Source organism: Scatophagus argus, chromosome 18 (genome assembly GCF_020382885.2).
Source record: "Scatophagus argus isolate fScaArg1 chromosome 18, fScaArg1.pri, whole genome shotgun sequence".
Classification (NCBI taxonomy): Eukaryota; Metazoa; Chordata; class Actinopteri; family Scatophagidae; genus Scatophagus; species Scatophagus argus.
Genome location: NC_058510.1, coordinates 13,559,387 through 13,580,526, shown reverse-complemented (window position 1 = coordinate 13,580,526; position 21,140 = coordinate 13,559,387). Strand labels below are relative to the sequence as shown.

The 21,140-nt window shown below is 40.8% G+C and overlaps 1 protein-coding gene across 3 annotated transcripts in view; it reads left to right on the top strand.

Moving 5' to 3' along the window:
• The window catches only part of rps6ka3b (ribosomal protein S6 kinase, polypeptide 3b), a 40,761-nt gene that overhangs the window by 9,523 nt on the left and 10,098 nt on the right, over positions 1–21,140 (top strand). For all 3 annotated transcript variants that reach the window (XM_046370922.1, XM_046370921.1, XM_046370919.1), the window contains exons 3-14: positions 15,141–15,257; positions 15,721–15,802; positions 17,027–17,107; positions 17,286–17,365; positions 17,848–17,954; positions 18,058–18,095; positions 18,199–18,341; positions 18,772–18,842; positions 19,368–19,456; positions 19,899–19,963; positions 20,098–20,200; positions 20,308–20,417. In XM_046370922.1, coding sequence (XP_046226878.1) covers positions 15,141–15,257; positions 15,721–15,802; positions 17,027–17,107; positions 17,286–17,365; positions 17,848–17,954; positions 18,058–18,095; positions 18,199–18,341; positions 18,772–18,842; positions 19,368–19,456; positions 19,899–19,963; positions 20,098–20,200; positions 20,308–20,417 — 1,086 coding nt within the window. The remainder of the gene's footprint in view (positions 1–15,140; positions 15,258–15,720; positions 15,803–17,026; positions 17,108–17,285; positions 17,366–17,847; positions 17,955–18,057; positions 18,096–18,198; positions 18,342–18,771; positions 18,843–19,367; positions 19,457–19,898; positions 19,964–20,097; positions 20,201–20,307; positions 20,418–21,140) is intronic.

Genomic DNA, 21,140 nt, shown 5'->3' with positions numbered 1-21,140 from the left:
ACGGTTATTCAGGACCTTAACTCTGCTCAATAATCTGAACTGAACTGTATTACTTATTCTGGTTTACAGTGCAGTGTTGGTGTCCTGCTAGCAGACCAGTGGTTCATAAAAGGTTATATTCAAAGTGGGATTGAGCTTTAACAATAGCGGTTTCTACCGATGTCCATACTGTGAAGGATCCAGGATGAGCCTGTCAGTTTAATTTTTAAATTGCAAGTTTGATTCTAGACCGATTTAGTTGACCACTAAGATGAACAGCTGATTTGAGTTGTATTTTCTGAATGTGTAAAGTAGGGCTACAACTAAAAGTACCTTGTTTTTTCTGACCAGTTGTGTTCTGGCAATTGATTAAACAATCATATTATGACTTTGTGTCAGTTTGAATTGAATAAAAACTGCTACAGCTTTTTTGACTTACTTTTACTTTTCACTTCAAACCATCCAGAGGCTGGATGTTTGCCTTGTAAGTTTGTACTGCCTCAAGCAGACTAATGTAAAATAAAATCAGTGGTAAATACCAGCAAGTCCTAAATATACATACACATGCATGCACACACACACACCCAAACACAAACACACAGAATAATGAAGTCTTACACAACATGTAGACCCTCATTTCCCCTTTTCAGCCCATTGTTCTTGATAGATTACTACACGGAGAATAAATTATTCATTATCCCCCAAGAAAAGGTGAAAATGTAATGAATTTTCTTATTAGAGAAGTCATGTTTCGGATTCCATAAATCATCACACGACCTCCCGGGTGTGTGTCATTGTGTGTGTGTGCATGTATGTGTATGCATATTTAGGACTTGCTGGCAGATGGTGTTTAATCTTCTCTGGCCATCTGGACTGACTTTCTCTGGCGTCTTTTAAACGCCCACACACAGTAACACATGGCACTCTACTCTCTTATTCAACATGTTCAGGTGTGTGTGTGCGTGTGTGTGAAGGATCAGATAGATGAGACATTCCTTGGAAACAACTCATCCAGTTTAAACGGTCACAACCTCTGAACTTGGATACAAGAAGCAGCAGACTTTGGATTCCAGACAAGGGCAGAAAAACAAAAGGAGTCAGTTTGGGACATTTTGTTAGCTCTTGTTTTGTAAAAGGAACTGTTTTTTGTGGGGATGAATACTTAGCGGTTATTTGTCTGCATCTGTGGTCACTCTTTTGTGTGTGTGTGTGTGTGTGTGTTCATTTGAGAGGGAGGGAGGAAGTGTGTGCACTCAGGCCTAAACACCTAAAATGGAAACCTCCGCCCCACCCACGCTGGCTAGAGTGGTTATTGATGGATGCAGGGAGAGCGAGAGAAAGAGGCAATATTGATTGATAGGAAGAGGCATAATGTGAGGGAGGGAAAGAGAGCGTGTATGTGTGTATTTGTGTGTATTAGTGGGAGAAGGCAGATAATAAGTGAGCAAGAGAAAGAAGAAAGAGTTTTGTGTCCTCACAGTTTAGCTTCTGTCAGGATCAGTTGGTACATTCTTCTGTGGTAATGGGCAGGGTCAGTGTGTATTTGTGTGTGTGTGTGTGAGTGACAGCTCTGGGCTTCGTCGTTTGTGTTGTGAACGAGGCATTGTGGGTATTGCGACTGTGAGGTCATGGGGTAGTGATGTAATCTGTGTAACCCGGCGCCGCTTTTCCTGAACGGAGCTTTCTCTCTCCAGGAACAGAGCAACAGCACCACACACACACACACACACACACTGATGCATCTAAACACTGTTATACTTGTGAGGACCCTGATGGATTTCCTGCTCTTGTTTCCTGACCCCTGACTTTCATCTGCATCTAAGCTCAACTATTGCACATACAGCTGTTTATTAGTTTTCCTTATAAAATGATTTGTTTAAAATTATTCTGATGAATCAGTTATTGATTTACCACTTAAAAAAAATCAAAAATAAGGATAAAAGCTTATCATTGGTTAAAAATGTATTTTTCATTTGTATTTACCAATTTACCTGCTACAAAAATAGGAACAAAAGTCACTGATTGTGGTGGTGAAGGACTGATGAGCTCATGTAAGGACTGTTGAAAAAATCAGCATCCTGTTGTCGTAGGCGTGACACGGAAAAGATGAGAGGAAAGATGCAGCACATGCATTGATATAATGAAAGAAAATTAACCAGCATCTAATGTGATACAAGCAGTGCAACAGCACCTACTGATTTAAACCAGGAAGGAAGTGAGGAAACATACTGGAAAGCTGTCCTTCCAAAAATAAACTACTCACTGTGGATAATTTAATCCTCATGTGTACAGAAACACACACACAGACATTTGACGACATTTGACAGTGTGTGTGTGTTAGAGAGAGTGTTAGACAGGGAGTTTCCTCTTGACCATCAGAGAGGGGGAGGGCGGTGAGGAGGAGGAGGACGACAGGGGAAAGACTGACAGGGAATTTCCCTATTTGTTAGTGAGAGGAATGACTGAGAGGAAGATGCGGGGTAGAGAGGACAAGGACGTGGAGCGAGAGGAAGAGAGACCCTCCCCCACTCGAATGTCTACCCGACCCAGGCTGGAATTTTGCATGGAGACCCTAAATCAACCTCTTGTCCTGTTTCCATCTCTCTTCCTCTTCATCCCCCTTCTCTTTTTCATCCTCCTTTTCTCGGTCTCCTGTGGAATTTCATGTCTCGACACTCCATGGTCTTCTCCCATGTTTCAGGATCAGTGCTCACACTCCCCAATGTCTTCCCTTTATTTATATTTTCTCATCCCCTTTGACTTATCTGTTCATTCCTCTCCCTCACTTTCTCTCCTAATCTTTTCTTTCTTTCTTTCTTTCTCTCTTTCTTTTGCTCACTGCCAGCTCCTCCTCTCCCTTCCTCACCTTTCATTTGGTTTTATTACATTTTTTTCCTTTCCTTGCATTTTCTTTCCTTTCCTTTACTCCCCTCCTCTTTTTAGTGCATAACTTCCCTGTCATCTTTATACCTCCCCTTCATGTCCTTTCCTTTCCTTTTGCTTTCCTGTTGTTTATTTTCTTTTCTTTTCTGCTAGTCTCTTTTCCTGTCCTCTTCCTTACTTCCTTTTCCCCTCCTCTCTTATGGCATCTGCTTCATTTTTTGTTTAATCATGGCTTCCCTGCAGAATATGTCATCTTTATCTCATATTACAAGTGTGTGTGTGTGTTTATTAGACAGATGATGCATTAACAGACCTGTGAGAAATCACTACCGGGGCCCACAGGCTCCTTGCTCATAAACAGTATTTGGGACATTTATTATATGATGCATCACAAGAATGCACATCAGAGAAGAAGGTGATGTTTTAAAATTTGTCATGTCCACTGGCTTTCTGCCTGTACCCACACAGCCCCCGTCAGTGTGGGGATAGCAGGGGGCCTCTAAGGACAGATGTGTGCCTTCCTGTGCAGATGTTGTTGCCAGGGAAACAATGACAGGACATTGCTTTAATCGCCACGATGAACAGCTGGAGGGCTTTCCTCTGTGTGTGTGTGTGTGTGAGTGTGTTTCACTCGGCGCTGTGTGCTGTAACAAGTTTGTCAGTTAATCAGTTTGAGCAGCGTTGTGACAGGAGAGGAGCACAATGAAGACCCTTCTGTTTCACATCAGGAGCAGACAGCTTCAGGTACAATTTATACACACATACACACACCATTGATGATTGTGATTCACATTCTTTGGCATTCCCATACTCTGTCATTTTATACTGTTGTTAGAGTCTCTCTCACTTTGTGTGTGTGTGTGTGTGTGTGTGTGTGTGTGTGTGCGCGCGCGTGGGATAGACTATAAGAACCATATTTATGGGGCATTTTGGGAAAAGTGAAAATGATTGAATCAATAAATAATAAACACAGGGACTATGTTATAGTGCATTAGGATGACTTTGGACACTTTTTTTTCTAGAATTTATTATATTTCTAAAGTTTCAGCTGTATTTTTTGCACCTGATGGTGTGAAACAACAAAAAGAAGATGCTTTTCATGGATTCATGGAGCACTCCTTGTGTTTTTCTTTTTCTAGTGTGCACTTGAGATAAATGTGATATGATTCAGGTTTTTCCCAGAAGGTTCCCATCATGTTTTGGGTGACGTCAACACAAAGTATAATGTTGCTGTGGAGTCAGTGAGTTAGCTGTAGGCAACACCTGAGACTTGTTTTATTTAATTGTTCACATTTGAGCAAATCTGCACAGTCCTGGTGCATTAGCTAAGAGCACTTCTGTTTATGCTGAAACCTTGGATGGAGACACAACAATGACCTGGGTTGCCTTACACGCTGAAGAAAATTTAAGTTTTTTTAAATTTAAGGAGTATTCCATATTAATACATGTTTATTTGTTTATTTTCAATAGCAGAATACAGGTTCTGTAGTCTGTCTAGTTGTGACTCTGATGTGAAGTAAAGCAATTTCTGCAGTAGCCATGTTCAAAAAGTGATTTGAATTCTGGTGCAGCAACACTGAGTGACAACAGTGATCATTTATTAGTTTACCCTGTAGTACAGTGATGGCTTGCATTCTGACATGTTGCATATTTGTGTGTGTGTGTGTGTGTGAGTGAGAAAGAGACAGAGACAGAGAGAGAGAGATGTAATTAAGGGGCTCCCTCGGCCTGATCAGGGAGGCTCTGTTGGCAACAGATGAAGTGCTTTGAATTCCTCTAATGAAGATGAAGGGAGAATTGGGGGGTGTGGTTGTGTGTGTGTGTGTGTGTGTGTGTGTGTGTGTGTGGGGGGGGGGGGGGGTAAATGGAGAGAAAGACGTGGAGACAAAGAGAGAAGAGACTGATGGAAAGAGAGAAAAAGGAAAGGATGGATGGATGAGTCCCTGCATAGTGGCTGTACTTTCTAAGTGTGTTTGAACCCTGCTTCCTCATACTCTTCCTCGCCTCTCTGTCTCTCTCCATCTCTTTCTCTGTCTCTCCGTCTCTCTTTTCTGTCTCTCCATCTCTCTCTCTCTCTGTCTGTCTCTCTCTCTCTCTCTCCATCTCTCTCTCTCCGTCTCTCTCTCCTTCTCTGTCTCTCTCTCTCTCTCTGTCTCTACATGTACATGAGAACGAAACCTAAAAATTGAACAACTGTCATTCTCCTAAGGTTAGGTCTTTAATTTCCACACCAAAAATCATCCACTTCCACCTCACTTAGCTATTTCATCTCAATTTTCTGACTCTGTTTTTACCTCTGTGAACTTCTTGATAGATCAGTTAACAGCAGAATGAAGGACACACACACCTTCATCTGCTGCTACTGTGTGTGTGTGTGTGTGCAGAGCTGTGATTGAGGATCTTGTTTTGCCAGCTCCTGAATAAATGATGATGTCCTCCCTCTGCTCCTCCTCATCTATACTTAATGTTCTCTCCTTCTCTCTCTGTTATAAAGTTTGGCCTCTGCTGTAAATCATATCCGCCTCTTTCTCGCTTATCCTCCTACAGTTTCTTTTCCTCTTCATTTTAATTTTCTTTCGGTCTTTTATCTCCCAGATAGATACCATTCTCTCATCTCTGTTTTGTTATGCTCACGTATGTCTTTTCCACCCACCTCACATTGTGAGAAGTTCATTTGAAAACATGTTAAATCTTTGGGAAGTTTTGAACTGAATGAAAGTGCAATGTGGTGAGATGAAGAGAAAAAAAGCAAAAAAAAAAGCATACAAAAAATTACTTTGGCCAACCATTAGAGATTTTGCATGAAATGGTGTCACTGTAATGTGAAAATGCATATACCGGTGTCACACAGAGAATGAGCAGAAAATGTAAGACCAATTGAAGTTGATGAAATCTGAATGAAAGACACCTGAGCACCAGGCCAACAGGTCCGGTCATTATTAAAAATAATGCTCTAGTTATTAACATTTCTGCAGGATGTGTTATTCTTTCTGTTCAGTCTGTGAATCAGTGGACTACACTTCCCAGAGACCACCTGTCAAACAGTGTAGGCGTGTCTGACGTCTTCTTTCTTCGAATTCTCTGTTGATGTGGTTTGAATTTCTGTAGGTGGAGCTCTTTTCTTCTGTTCAGTGATGGTGGCCGTCACTATTCATAAGCAACAATCTCTCTCTCTATCTCTCTCTGTGTGTGTGTGTGTGTGTGTGTGAGAGAGAGAGAGAGAGAGAGAGAGAGCTCATGAACTCTAATATTTAACTGTTGTATGGAGAGTTTGAAATGTTTGGCACAGTCAGATAATTTTAAATATCTTCATAATAACATTTTATTGCTGAACCAAGTCTCTGATCTTTGACAGGGGACTATTAGCTTTGTGCCTTTGTGTGTGTGTTATTTGATCCCTGGGCAAGGCCAGCGGAAATGCACTTTGTGCCTCTAACCTGACAAATCCTGAGTGTATATGCGTGTGCCTGTATGTATGAGTGTGCATGTGTGTGTGTGTGGTGGCCATCCGGCCTGTTAATTTGATTGCGTAACAGGCTTAGGGGGTGCAGATTGTCTGGAATGGCATCCCGTTCGCTCAGTCCGTCATAGCTGCTGCCATGGAGAACACACGCACACACTTACATTGCATTGACTTTGGGGTGTTTAGTTGATGCTCTTACCCACAGTGATGCACACTGAGAGCAACAGTAAAAAAAAGCTTTAGATAACCAGGATTTTAAAGGAACCAGCAGTTTCAATCTCTCTCTCTCTCACTCTCTCTCCCTCCCTCCCTCACACACACACACACACACACACACACACACACAGACTATAGGGATAAGAATACATAACAACAGTCTGGTTGGTATTATTACCAAAGTCTCACTTGCATCTATTTTTATTAGCAGAGTTAATACAGGATACATGATGCTGGAAATGTGGCGTCACTTTTTTCTCATTTCCTCTCTCTATCTCACACACAGTGTCACATTCTCTGACACTTGCTAACCATCTTTGCAATGAACTGTTGCTGCCAAGTATCCTTTCTTTTCAAGCCAAACTCTGTGTTCCATTAATCAATGTACATACTCTGTGATGCATAAATAGAGTCTAGTGCCTTATACAATAACTTAACCATGTTGAAATGCTGGTGGATGTCCAGTATTCACTCTCCTTATAGTTTTGGTCTCCACCAACTCTTGAGGCTCTTAAACTGCTAAATGTTCCACTTTCCTCACCAGCTAGTACCAAGGTGTCCTCTTACATGCCCCTACAGTACAGAAATCATAATAAATTGCTCTTTGTGATGGTCTAATGTGCAAGAAAACGTGATGAAGTGCCCTCTAGGTTGCCCTAGATTCTAGAAAATGACTCTGCCTCTACATGCCTCTAAATGACTAGTTGGTAGTTCCCTGGGTGTGTTGGGGTTTTTTTTTCTTCCAGAGGTGTAATAGTTAAACTATAAATCTGAATCACATAAAAAACAAAACACTTTTTTAACCAGTCTTAACCAAGGTCTGGAACTGTTTCACCACAAAGACATTTTAATTTTCTGCATACTGTGTCCCCATGACATGCAGCTGGTTCCCTTATCATTTTGTTTCTGAGTTTACCGAGTGTGCTGTATGGTTATCAGATCTTTTTGTTGACAGTAAATGTGTGGCATAAAAGCTAATAGTTAAAAGAAACAAAGTACTCATTAGCGCTGCAGAGTTAGTGCTAGTTCTCTCTGTCTTTTTATCTAGGAGTGACACCTTTCCTACATGTAACCTTTTGATTCAGTATACAAAATATCGATTAGTCAGTAGTTTACTATAAGCTTTATTTTTTATCTGTGTGTACGGTCCAGTCCACCTTACTTTTGCCCTCACTGGCGTGTATGTGTGTGTGGAACCAGTGCACAGGCGACAACAGGTGGAGGTAATCCAAGAAATATCACACATCCTGTTGACGGTCCTCACTGGCATTGTGTACATTGTGTTTGTGTTAGCGGGGTGGGGGGGCGGGTGTTGTGACAGGTGGAGGATTTTGGGTGGGGAGTGTACTTCCACATTGTGTCTGTGTTTAAGTGTGTTGGACCCTTGGAGAGGGTTTCAGTTTGTTGGCTGCAGCTTTTGAGGATATTTGACTTGCGTATGTTTGTGCGTCACTATTTGTCATGTGTGCGTCAACTTGGGTTTTATATGCATAGGTCTGTACCACTGTGTGTCTTTAGTATGGGTATGTTTTGTTGTTGCAGAGATACAAAAAAAACGAGAAAATCCTCTAAAACTAATGGTGATATAGTGATACAGTGTAATCAAAAATCAGCCATAGATTTTGAGTGTCAGTAATATGGTTTTATTTACGTGATCTTATGATAAATACAGGGAGCCTTTTGACCACTACAGAAACTGACAACTGTTAATAATAATGACTGTCATTGAAGTCTTTTATGAAGTAGAAATGATCTGGTTTGAGCTTCTGAAATGTGTGGAATTTCTGTTTTTTCAGTTTTCTTGTAAATTTAATATCTCTGGGCTTTGAACCACATTTTTCACTCTTTTGTGGAATTCTGTAGTTAAAGAAAAATCATTTAATGGAAAATTAATATAGCTGTAAATTGCAACCCTGAAATCAGTATTCTTTAGCAAGTAGCAATTAAAGCCGTTTTATCACACATTCAGTTGACATATTACATCTCTCATTTTTGATGAAAAATTGCCTTTGGAAAGTTGTTCTGAAAACCTGAGTGAGTGTATGTGAAAATAGAAGTGGGAGTTTTTTTCCTTGTGGTATTTAGTCATTGGTCAGTGAGTTATGCGAGTGTGGAGTAAATGGGGATCTCCAGGACACCTGACGGAAACACTGGGTGGAAGGTTACAGCTGTATGTTAGTGGAGAAGGGGGGAGGAGTAGGGGGAGATCCCACTTCCCATCCCGATTTGGATCTGCCCCCCCTCTTCCTCTGGGTATCCCCTCACACTGACTCATATACATGTTTGCATGTCCCAGTCCAAGTCATTCACTACCACACTGTTGCTCCAGACAACAACTCTCAGCTTCTCAGTTCCCTTAGAGATGACAAACTGTGAGGCAGAGGCCAAGCCGGCGTTCATGTGCACTGTAACAGGTCTCATCAGGGCGCTGAGGAGTCGGCTTAAGGCGCTCCGACGCCTTCTGCTGCTCGCTGGGGCAGACGGCAGCCGCCAGCAACCAGCCCAGACATTTGATGGCAGCCACTGGCAGCGACCAGGAGTGTCAAACAGGAAAAATGATGGGACAATTTTAGGCTGTTGTGGACCAGCACTCCCCAGTATGGCTGTGAGTAGTCCTGAGTGTGTCAGTTTACTTTTGGTGCATCTGCTCAGGTCATCTCCGGGTAGTTTTTCTGTGTGTGTACAGTATACTGCTCTAATGGCAGTCAAAATGTACAACATAGTAACTGATAATGAGATAAATGTATTTTGGGTTTCTGACCCATTTGGTAAAATGGCTAAAACACTTTCTGAGTTTTGCTGTTGAAGCTGTTTGGAAATTTCTATTTGAGGACACTCGTGTCACCTTTGAGTTCGGATAAATATCAGTAGAGATTTAGCTGGTGTGAACAGGGTTTATAGTGATGACTTTTCTTGCTGGGATGAGCAGTTCTGGCATCAGACCAGGAAGTAGCAAAAAGGATCTTCAGCTTCATGCCATTGAGCTGTTTGAGTTGGATCTCAGCTCGGATCAGTGGTAGGTGTTTATGTTTGTGAGATCAGCTGATGGTGTGGTGCTATTTCAGAAACCAGATGGCACGCAGACAGAAATTTGCCCTTTTTACCATGATATATTTTTTTAATGTTTGTGCTGAAAAATAGCAAATTCAATCGTGTACTAAATCAGGAGACTGCATAGGAAAAGACAGCGTTGTCCAAACTGACAACACATTAATGTATATAGAAAAGCCACTTGTAAGTGTGTGTGTGTGTGTGTGTATATGTGTAGGTGGGCAGTGACAGGAGTTGGGGGATTCATGTTACAACCACCCTCATTCTCTCTCACCCTGACGTGTCCTAAGATATCCGCCATTGAACAGACACTACTGTAGTGGACTGGAGGATTGGACCGGTTGGTATTGACAAAGTCACTTGTGATTATATTCTTTACCAGTCACCATAATCAAACACCCTCTTGAAAGTTGGCTGTAAGAAATCTGGAGTTTCATCTTTCCTCGACAGCACCAGCTGGGGTTCAGTTTGTGTTCATGTTGGTGAGGATGGACTCCAGTAAGTAAGCACAGTCAGTTTTCCTGCCATGTGTCTGTAGGCTCAGTATACTACAACCAATATGACTAAATGTGCTGCCCCTGTTCTGCATTTAAAAAAAATCTCCTGCAGCCAGACACACACACCAACTTGTGTTGTTTTCCGTGTCTCACCGGGGGTTAAAAATGTGTGCAGAGTTTATGTTAATTTGATATAATGGCTGTAATGTGTCCATTGGGGGGTCTGCTGCTGTGTGCAGAGCATTGTAACAACATCATACTGATTCACTCTGCTCATGAGACCTCTTAATTAGATCTGATAGTGGACGCATGATGTGAAGTGTTGCAGGACTGCTGTGCTGCGTCCTCTTCAGCTGAGGTACTGATGGCTGTTAACCCCACTATTTATGAGGGCATCGTTTGTTCTAGTAACTCATCTCGTCAGTAAATCAGGGTGAAAATTTCAGGAGAATGACTGCCATCTCTTTTATGATGAGGATTAAAATCAGTCTTTACAAAAAGGTGGAAGGAGTAACTGGATACGGTTGTGACAGAAATAAATCTTGTTTTCCTGACTTATGTGATGTTAACGCTATAGATCTCACTACACAAAAACAAACTGAGGTGGGTGCTAAAAACAAACAAAAAAACAGGCAGAGGTCACAAGTCAGATTTAAACTTCCAGGGTGTTTATTTTAGCCAGGTACGCTGATGAACTGAATGAAGTATTAAAAAGAAAAAACTGATAAAGCCTCCAACAGATTAACAACACAAGGACTTTTTTCATCTATTTTGGCTCAGATGGCTTAGTTTTAATAAACTATTTGACATCAGAGAGGTTTACCAGTTTGGTATTGACAAAGTCAATAGCTTAAATTTTGTGGATGGTGATTTTATGTTAAACATAACTTCCACTTTCTGAACTTGCAGGATTTGCTGCTTTACTCTGTTCTATATCATTGTAACCTGGATATTTTATTTGGCAGCACAAAATAAGATAGAATTAAAAGTGTAGAAAATATTTGCCAATAAAAGTTACTCTCAAAGGTTCATTTAGTACTGGTTCTGGAGTCCTTTTTTAAAGCAGCTTAAGGACCAGCTCAAGGAGAAACGTAAAAGCTCAACTGCTTTCTTCATTGTCCATTGAGGACACCGGGATTGCCGTTTATTGACAAATCCAAATCTCACAACCAGAAATCAATGTGATAGCTTTTCATAGCTGCAAAGAAGGCTAACAGCTTAAATTTACCACCAGTGGCATTGTTCTTATTTTTTATGTGTGTGAGACACAAATGTACTTTAATAGTCATCAGACAAGTTCTATATGTATTTGTGTTTTCGGTTTGTGTGCTTCTGCGCACAGCTGAGATGGAAAAAAAAATAACAATGACAGGTTAAAAAGGCAGGTAAAGTGTGTGTGGGTGGGCACATGCAGGTGTGTGTATGTGTGTGTGTGTGTGTGTGTGTGTGTGTGTGTGTGTTCAGAGCACAGGTGCAGGGTTTGCAGTTTTAATCCTGTGATTAAGAGGTGCGACATGAGCATCCTGTCGCTTCGGCTCAGATGCTCCATCTGTGTTCTGACTCACACACACACACACACACACACACACACACACACACACACACACACACAGGCACACACACTTGAAATGTCAACATTCTGAAACTCCTCAGCTTTTCAAACATTTGACAATCTATTTTGGCCGACAGTAAGCAGCATCCAAGTTTTTGTTGGTTTATCAGCTGTTTGTGCCTCTCAGCATTGAGTTGTGTTCTGTGGCTTCATGTGCGATCCACTCAGTCAGTATGTGGAATCTCATTTACATACGGCAATGTGATGTTCCACACTTAGCGCTGATAACATGCAGTGTAGCTCTCATGTTTGTGTGCATATGTGTGGCTGAGCGTAGAGCTGGGATAATACCTCATTTTCAGCTCAAATGCCAAATTGATGCTTTTTTGAGACTTAAAATATGAAATATTAAAATCTTTTTCTACAAGACCCTTTTTTTCATTTAACAAAACAAGCCAAAACGCTCAACTTTTTTTAACACAATAATAAATCTAGAAGCAACATAATGCTAAATGCATTACCTTTGCCCATCAGCGGTCATAATTAGTGAAATCTTTGATTAAAATTTTCACCAAACTTGATCAAATACATTTTATAGATTATTTGATAGGCAGAGTGTGCTGTTTAACAAAGTAGCACACTGCATTATAAGTACTTTTCATATTTTGAGTATATTTTACTCTTAACACTTCCATACTTTTACTTAAGTAAATTTTCAAAGGCTGTACTTGTAACATAGTATTTTATTGTGAGATACTACTAATTAAAAGTAAAGTAAAAACTATTTAACTTAGTATCTGAATAGTTTCTCCACCACTTCATCCACCCCCGGTTCCAGTTTATGACCTTTTCTCATGAGGAATAAGGAAGATAGAAGAGAAGAGAGAGGCGCAAACCAGAGAGAAGAGGTGAGAACGGTTCATATAGAGATAGAAAAGGCGAGGAAGTGGGGAGGGAGGGTGGCGAGGATTTCTCTGAGGGAGAGAGAAAGAGGGAGAGAGAGAGAGAGAGAGGAGAAAAAGAGAGGAAGAAGTGACAGGCACTGGCAGAAGGCGGCTCCATCCTGTAGCCTGGCAGTCGATGCACAGGAGCATGTTAGCACCACAGAGCCTCAGCCGCAGTCGGGACTTCAGGACCCATAATGCACTGGGACACCCAGCAGCTAACCTTTCACCCACCTGGGAGCTACAGGTATGGAGGAAGGAGGGCGTAAATCAAAAGAAGTGACAGGAAAGGGGCAGACAACAGAGAAAGAAGATGGATTAGGGGGTGTACAGTAGAGAGGATGATGGGAAAGCAGGGATAGGATAGAGAGGAGTATGACAGGAGACAGTACAGCCTGGATGTGTTTACCTGTTTATTGCATAAATATCCTGTGTACACAAAGCAAGAGCAAGCTAGGAAGAGTTCGAAGTCTCTGGGTATACACTCTTACACACACAAGCACAGACACACACACAAGCACACACACAGTCGCACAGTATGGTATCATTAGTCGCTCAACTACTGCGGGAAGCAGGTATCGGGGGTGGCTCCATGACAACTGTGCTGTGCATCCATGTGTGTGTGTGTGTGTGTGTGTGTGTGGGTGTCCAGTATGAAACTGTGTGTTGTAATTTCCCACTGATCGGATGACGAACATTTGGGAATCCTGTTCAACCTGTTGTGTGATTCACAGAGATGTGAAGAAGACTGGACAGGAAAACGTTTTCACACTGATAGCATCGCTCTCAGGATGTTTTTATGGTTCACTTGTGGATTTACCTGATCTTGCCCACTCCTTTTTTTATATTGCGTTCCCCATAATTTCTTTAAAAAATAATACCCAGACAACATGCCTGAACTTGGTCCATTCTGCTGTGGTTGCTTTCCTTTGGTATAGCAGAGAGAAACTGTATATAAATGCATCCACTGAGGGTCTAGATGTTGTTCTGTCTGAGTCTGTAATGGCTAAAGTTCAAACAGCTGCTGCACTTGACCTCTCACTATCAGTGATGTTCAACCCTTCCTTTCATGAGATGATCAAATGATTGTATGTGAATAAAAGTATGTGGACACACTTGTACATTGAACACATACTTTTACGTATTTTGATCTGTTTCTCCTGGTTTGGTTTCATCGTTTGAATGAAGGGAACTCAATGCAACAGCATATGACGATATTCTAGGGAGAAGCAGAGAGGCAGATTTAGTGATTTGACTGCACGAGCAATTGTCACATTGTTTTCACATCGACATTTGATGCATTGTTGCAAAGATATGAATTATCACAGCTTTGAGTATAACTTATGTCAAAAGGAGTCCCTCCTAGTTGTCTGCCTTGCATAATTATAAAGTCTGTCCCTGGTAACAGAAGAAAAGAAAAGACTGAACTGAATGATTTTTAGCTCGTTTGGACCTCTCATATGAGGGCATAATGTCCAGGTGTCCACATACTTTTGTCAATTTATTTTCAATATAGTGATTCAAGGTAGATAAATAAATTTCGTCGCCGTGGGAAACTGTATATTGATAATAGCATCATTAGTTTTTCTGTATGAATATTTCCAATAAACATACTTTGCCGCTCTTCGCGGCTCTTTCCTGTGTTGACACTGGTGCAGAGTGAACCTGTGAATGTTTCAGGTGAGATTAGAGTTTGTCTTTACATCAAAATGATAATGACACTGAACTCCAGTTAACTATCCAGGGGATGTAGAAGTTTTCATGCTTCCATTTTATACAGGCCATCATGAACTTACAGATTTGATAGGCCTCACATCTCACATTAGGGGTGTTCTCCATATTATTTAGAGACTTTTTAATTGGTTTTTGTTTTTTGGTTTTTTTACATGCATATATTAAACACTTGTGACTGAAATATGTCCTATGTCTGAAATACTGCAACTAAGGATTATTTTCATTATCAACTAATCTGCTGATTATTATCTCGATTAATCAGTTCATCATTTTGGTCCAAAAAATGATTTAAAGAGAGAGATAAAAGTGAAAAATGCCCTTCACCAAGTCCTGTAGTCTTATAGGTGATATCCACAGTGGTCCAGTATGATCTACAAGATGGCAATGTTTGTTTACAAGTATAAATTATATCCCCAAACAGGACTTTTGTCACCCCACTTGGAGATTTAAATGTGGGGGTGGTGCAGTAGTTAGCACTGTTGCCTCACAGCAAGAGGGTCACAGGTTCAAATCCTGATCTGGGCCCTTCTGTGTGGATTTTGCATGTTCTCCCTGTGTCTGTGTTGGTTTTCTCTTGGTACTTTGGCTTCCAATTTCAAAAACATGTACATTAGGTTAACAGGCTACTCTATGTTGCCCCTAGGTGTGCGTGTGTGATGTCTTTGTGTGTCAGCCCTGCGATTGTCATTCACTGTGTCATCATCCCAAAAAGTTACTAGCCAATAAACTTTATTGATTCGTCCATCACAGACAAATCTATAGATTAAAGAGTGTGAATTTCAGATGGTAATGATTTTGACACTGTTGTATGTATATTACAGGATGATGTGCCAATCAAGGAGATCAGCATCACTCACCATGTGAAGGAAGGATCAGAGAAGGCTGACCCACGACAATTTGAGTTACGCAAAGTCCTGGGACAAGGCTCCTTTGGCAAGGTGTGTGTGTCTGTTTATTGCTTGTGTGAGTGGGTTTAAGTGTGTGCTTAATAGTGGGTTTCATTTCAACTCAAATCCCCGTAATGTTTCCCTTGTGTCAGCGTTTGAGAGTCTGTTGCCATGGAGATGGCAGGCAGTGGGCCCTTCACACTTCTGCTCATCATCTTTATGAATGAAAAATTAGGCTCCCATTTGAGCTCTGTTTCTGTTAATCTACATAAGTGTGACCTTTAAAGTGCAGCTAACCCAAACAAACACAGGCTAAAGAGTACACATAATATACACTACATTCAGCATGGACACACACACACACACACCCCTCTGGTAGTTCTCTTAATATTTAGACACACTGGAGAATAATCACTTTACTTTGCACTGCTCACTCACATATATTACATAAATTACACTACATTACATTACATAGGGGTATTGACTTAATTGGTTGCTTTGTGTGTGTGTGTAGGTGTTTCTGGTGAGGAAGGTTACAGGGCCAGATGCCGGTCAGCTGTACGCCATGAAAGTCCTGAAGAAAGCAACACTAAAAGGTATAAAAAGAGATGACAACTTTCTCTGGCATGAAAAGTGAATGTGTCTACTAACAAGTACTGTGTGTGTGTATGAAAGCCTGATGTATCTTCTTCCTCTGTGCCACAGGGCTTCATTGTTGTCCAAAATCTATTAAAACACATCAGTGAGCCTCACTGTTGCACTGAGTGACATGTTCCTTCATTACATGCACTGCAGTTCATTTTGTTTCAGTCCCACATACACCGTCCTCCTACCCCAAATACTCATTAGTGTGAATAAATCCCCTGAAAATTGTCCCCCACAAATGCACTATTTCGTCAGGTTTAAATGTTTCACGCTGAACAAAGTATTTATGTGCTTAAATTAATATTAAAGAGCATGTATCAAAAGGCATTGCAGAGATAACTGATTGTCATTATTTGTTTAATGATGACACAACGTAGTATGAACTGAGCCAATGTAGCTCCATCAGGCTGACATCATAAGGGACAATAAAAATTAACCCATTAAGTATTAAACGTAGTTGTAGTAAATTTACAAGACTTGTATTTGAAGTAATAGTAACTACTGAGAGCTGAAATTTATGTAGAAACACTTTTGTATTTTACGACAATTGAGATGTTTAAGTGTTATCACAGTATAACGGCTTGTGGTTTTGTTTGTGAAGATGCACCTTTGTAGCTCAGAAGTCAGCTGAACATCTTTGCTCTCAAATAGTTTTTGTGGATGAAGTCATCCATACTTTTCAGGTAGTGAATTTTTCACAAGTAGATTGAGTGTGTTTGCTCAGTCGTCATCACTCAAAATGGAATTTCACACGTTAACATGAGAACAAACTGAGCTACAAAGAGCCAAAGAGGTGCAGTTAGAGAGGAAGAGAAATAAATTCTAAAAGTGATGTTCAAATCAAATATTGCACCACCTGTAGGTGGGGAAAAATTCAACATGCTCCTTTACTTTGTGTTCTCCTTTCTCTCTTCTCTAGTTTAGTACTTTATTAAGTTCCCTTTTCTTTTCTTGTTTTTAAATTCCTTGTTGCTGATTTTCTCTCTCTCTCTCTCTCTCGCTGTGATTCAGTCTCTCTTCTACTGCCATCTGGGAGACTCTCTGGCCAAAATAGAAACCAAATAAGGGAGGCTGTTTTGTTTTGACTCTTCTCTAGGTGCTTTATCTTGTGATTTATGAGTTTTCCACTCTCCCTCTGTGTGTGTGTGTGTGTGCGTGTGTGTGTGTGTTTCCAGTGCGTGACCGGGTCAGGACAAAGATGGAAAGAGACATCCTGGTGGAGGTCAACCATCCCTTCATCGTCAAGCTGCACTATGGTGAGTCAGCCAATAACAGATGTCCATGATGAGTCACCAATGGCGCACCAGCCAATCAGAACTCACTACTCCTCTTTTAGCAACAGACTTCCAAAGTGGAAATTTTCAGGAAGCAGGGAACTTTTTAGATCATTTCTCAATTTCAACTTTTTCTCCTTCTCTCTCTTCCTTTCCTCAGCATTTCAGACAGAGGGAAAGCTCTACCTGATCCTGGACTTCCTCAGAGGAGGAGATCTTTTCACTCGTCTTTCTAAGGAGGTAGCTCCTCTTCAGCAGTGATTTTTGCTCCAGTTTATCCACAATGGGAGGCCTTTACAATTGGGCTAACTTACTGAATGCTGCTTCTCCAGGTTCAGTTCGGCCAGTAAGCAGACCTGAAACCAAACAATCTGAGAGGTCTGGAAGGTTTCATAATGGAGCAACAGATCAGAAATAAACCGTTCTTTGCTTCATAAACCAACTGAGTGCAGTTTATTAAAGCAATGCAGATCCTGTTGAACAGTCTACTATTTATAAAATTGTGCTTTAATAAATATTGTGGGCAAAATTTCAGGGCATACTAAAATGTCTTGCCTTGTATGGTCAGATGTTAGGGTTTTTACATGATGCAGCTGAATAATGTCAATAGTAGAGTGTGTCTTCAGCACACTGAAAAAATATGCTATTACGTTAGATATTTCTGATGTGTTAATTTGTGTCAACAACTCAAAAATCTAAGTCTGTGTGTGTGTTGGTTGTAGGTAATGTTCACAGAGGAGGATGTGAAGTTTTACCTGGCAGAGCTTGCTCTGGCCCTCGATCACCTTCACGGCCTGGGCATCATTTACAGAGACCTTAAGCCAGAAAAGTAGGCTCACACACACGCTCACGCACAACGTCTCGCTACATTATAAATTTTTGCCTGCATACGTATACTTCAGAATACAAAAATAAAATTTCTGTTATTTCAGCATCCTGCTCGATGAGGACGGACACATCAAGCTGACTGGTACGTAATATTACACCTGCTCTGTGTGTGTGTGTGTGTGTGTATTTCTCTCGATGTGTTTCCATTTGGACTGATGCATGACACTGTGTATGTGTGTGTTCAGACTTTGGTCTCAGTAAGGAGTCCATAGACCACGAGAACAAGGCCTACTCTTTCTGTGGGACAGTGGAGTACATGGCACCTGAGGTGGTGAACAGGAGAGGACACACGCATAGCGCCGACTGGTGGTCGTATGGCGTTCTCATGGTGAGAGGATGCTGCTTAGTATTTTGTCTCACTGCTGGTTAACAGGATGCAGGGAGGTGATGTTGTCAAGCTGCTCCCTGCTGTTTGTGTTCACAGCTGACAGCTCTACCGCAGTTTATGAATAAATTAAGTCTGAAATAATAGAAACGCAGTGGGCCTAAAATAAAAACATTTAGCTAACTACTGTACATACTGGCGACAGAAAACAATATGTATGAGAGATTAAGTAAGTTTTTGAGTTTTATTTCCTGACTTTCATTACTCTAAATAGTTTAAAGATTTATTGAAATAAAACTGAGAAATGATTCATATTTACTGGGCAGAATTAGCGTTCAATGAAACATTATCCAACCTTAACATACTGTATATGTGAGTTGTGTTGCAAAAGTATTAAGTTATAACTGTGGACATGTCGTGTTCTTTGTCTCAGTTTGAGATGCTGACGGGAACGCTGCCGTTTCAAGGCAAAGACCGGAAGGAGACGATGACCATGATTCTAAAGTGAGACACTTTATACTATTGGTACACTCCTATCCAATCACCACCTAACAGCTTTTATTACAGCTTACTGTACATCCGAGAAGAGACAGAGAGAAAGTATGGGAGAGACAACGTGAAACTCTCCTCCCTGTCTCCACCGAGTCAGCCCAGGGGAAAGAGAAGGACTTATTTTAGAGGAGATCAAGTGCAGCACTCAGGAGGAAGGGGAGGAGAGAGAAATGCACTCAAGTGTTCTGATAGCAATTCATAACAGCGAGGGAGGAGACGGTGAAAGAAGATAAGGTTGGAGGAGAAGTGATTAATATTAACCCATCCTGCTTCCTCTGTCATCTCTATTTCACTGTAGGTAGAAAAATGCTGAGCAGACTCTGCAAACTGCTCATTTTATTTCCTGTGTGCGTGTGTGTAGCATATTATCATCTAGTCTTTCACATACTTTCATTTTACACTGCAGTTATTCTGGTTGCTTAATAAAACCTTGGCTTTTACTTTCATATCAACACATTTTGTCTGTTGTTTTCACAGGGCCAAGTTGGGAATGCCACAGTTTTTGAGTTCAGAAGCTCAGAGTCTCCTCAGGAACCTTTTCAAACGCAACCCTGCCAACAGATTAGGTATACATTTTACATTTCATGCATATCAAATATATGCAAACAGTAAAAAAAACAGAACAACCAAAACATTGCCAGAATAGTAAATAATTGTCCATTTATGCTCAGATGTTTATAAGTTATATCTGAAATCCATAGCCACCATGATGGAATACAATTATAATCTATAAAAAAATACATCAGTGAGCCACACTGTTGCAAGATTCGGGATGACATGTTACTTCATTACTATAAACACACACATCAGAGTTTATTTTGACTCAATCACACATACACCGTCCTGCTGCACCAGACATTCACTTAGGCAGCAAATATGGAGTGTTTGGTCAGTGAAGTCCCCAACACATGCACTGTTTCCTCCTGTTTGTCTGGTAAAAACTATTGTGATCTGCTGTTTTAGGGAATCACTGAACCTTTTTTGAAAAATGTAATGATATATTTGTAGGAGCTGGACCAGATGGTGTGGAGGAGATCAAGAGGCATCAGTTTTTCAGCACCATTGACTGGAATGTCAGTGTCTCCTTTCAGTAAACTTCAAATAAAATATTAACTGTACTTTTATTGTTTTGTCTTTGACTGTGTGTCTCAGTATGCCCCTGTTAGTTTTCTAATATTTCCTCTTTCACATTTCCTCTTCCCTGTAGAAACTCTTCCGCAGAGAGATCTACCCTCCTTTCAAACCAGCTGCAGGACGACCTGATGACACTTTCTATTTTGATCCAGAGTTCACAGCGAAAACACCCAGAGGTGCTGAATGTCACTCCACCTCCCCTTTACACCACTGAGCTGAACTACATTCAGAATAAAATCAAATTTTGTTGAGCTGTCAACAGCTGTTTCTGTTTGTATCTCAGACTCTCCGGGGGTTCCTCCAAGTGCCAACGCCCATCAGCTTTTCAGAGGATTCAGTTTTGTTGCCATAACAGAAGAGGATACGCAACCACTTCCCAATACTATTGTTCAGGTGCCAATGCTTCCTTACTATGATTTAAGACATGTCAGAGGCAAAAAATAACCTGTTTCATAGAGTGAAACCTCAGCTCAGAACCAAAGACCCACGGGTTTTTAGAGGGCAAGTTAGATACAACGACCCCCCAAAATCTCCAAAGCTACATAATCTTTACTCTGTATTAATGGATACCATTTATGATGCAGAAAGGAGAATAAACTAAGAACAAGTACCTTTATTTGCCAAAGCTTTGTTGTTTTAGAGTCAAGTAGATTTAAGGAATGTATTTCTAGACTGGACCTCCCTTCCACCAGTGTATACTAGGACTGCTGCTGTGATTCTTCCACTCCTGCAGGACTACCTACACCCTCAGGACAATATCTATATCTCATTATTTATTTAGTCTTACTGTTTGCACTTCCACACAAAAGGTCAGACACTTCATTTTCCCACCTGAAAATTTTTCCCCCGACAGTGCAGTACTCCTCTTGGAGATGCTAAAATGGTTAATCTTTATGATATTCATGATAGTTATAGAACATCATCCACCACCCCCTTCTACCTCGATTGTATATATGTATATAATCTATTGTAGAACTGTGTATTTTTTCTGTACTAGCAATATAACCTTGCGTTTTTTAGATATTGTTTTTGTTCTTTTTTGCATCTTGTCTTGCTAAATGATGCCTGTAACAACTGAATTTCCCCTCGGGGATCAGCAAAGTCTCTTTTTATCTT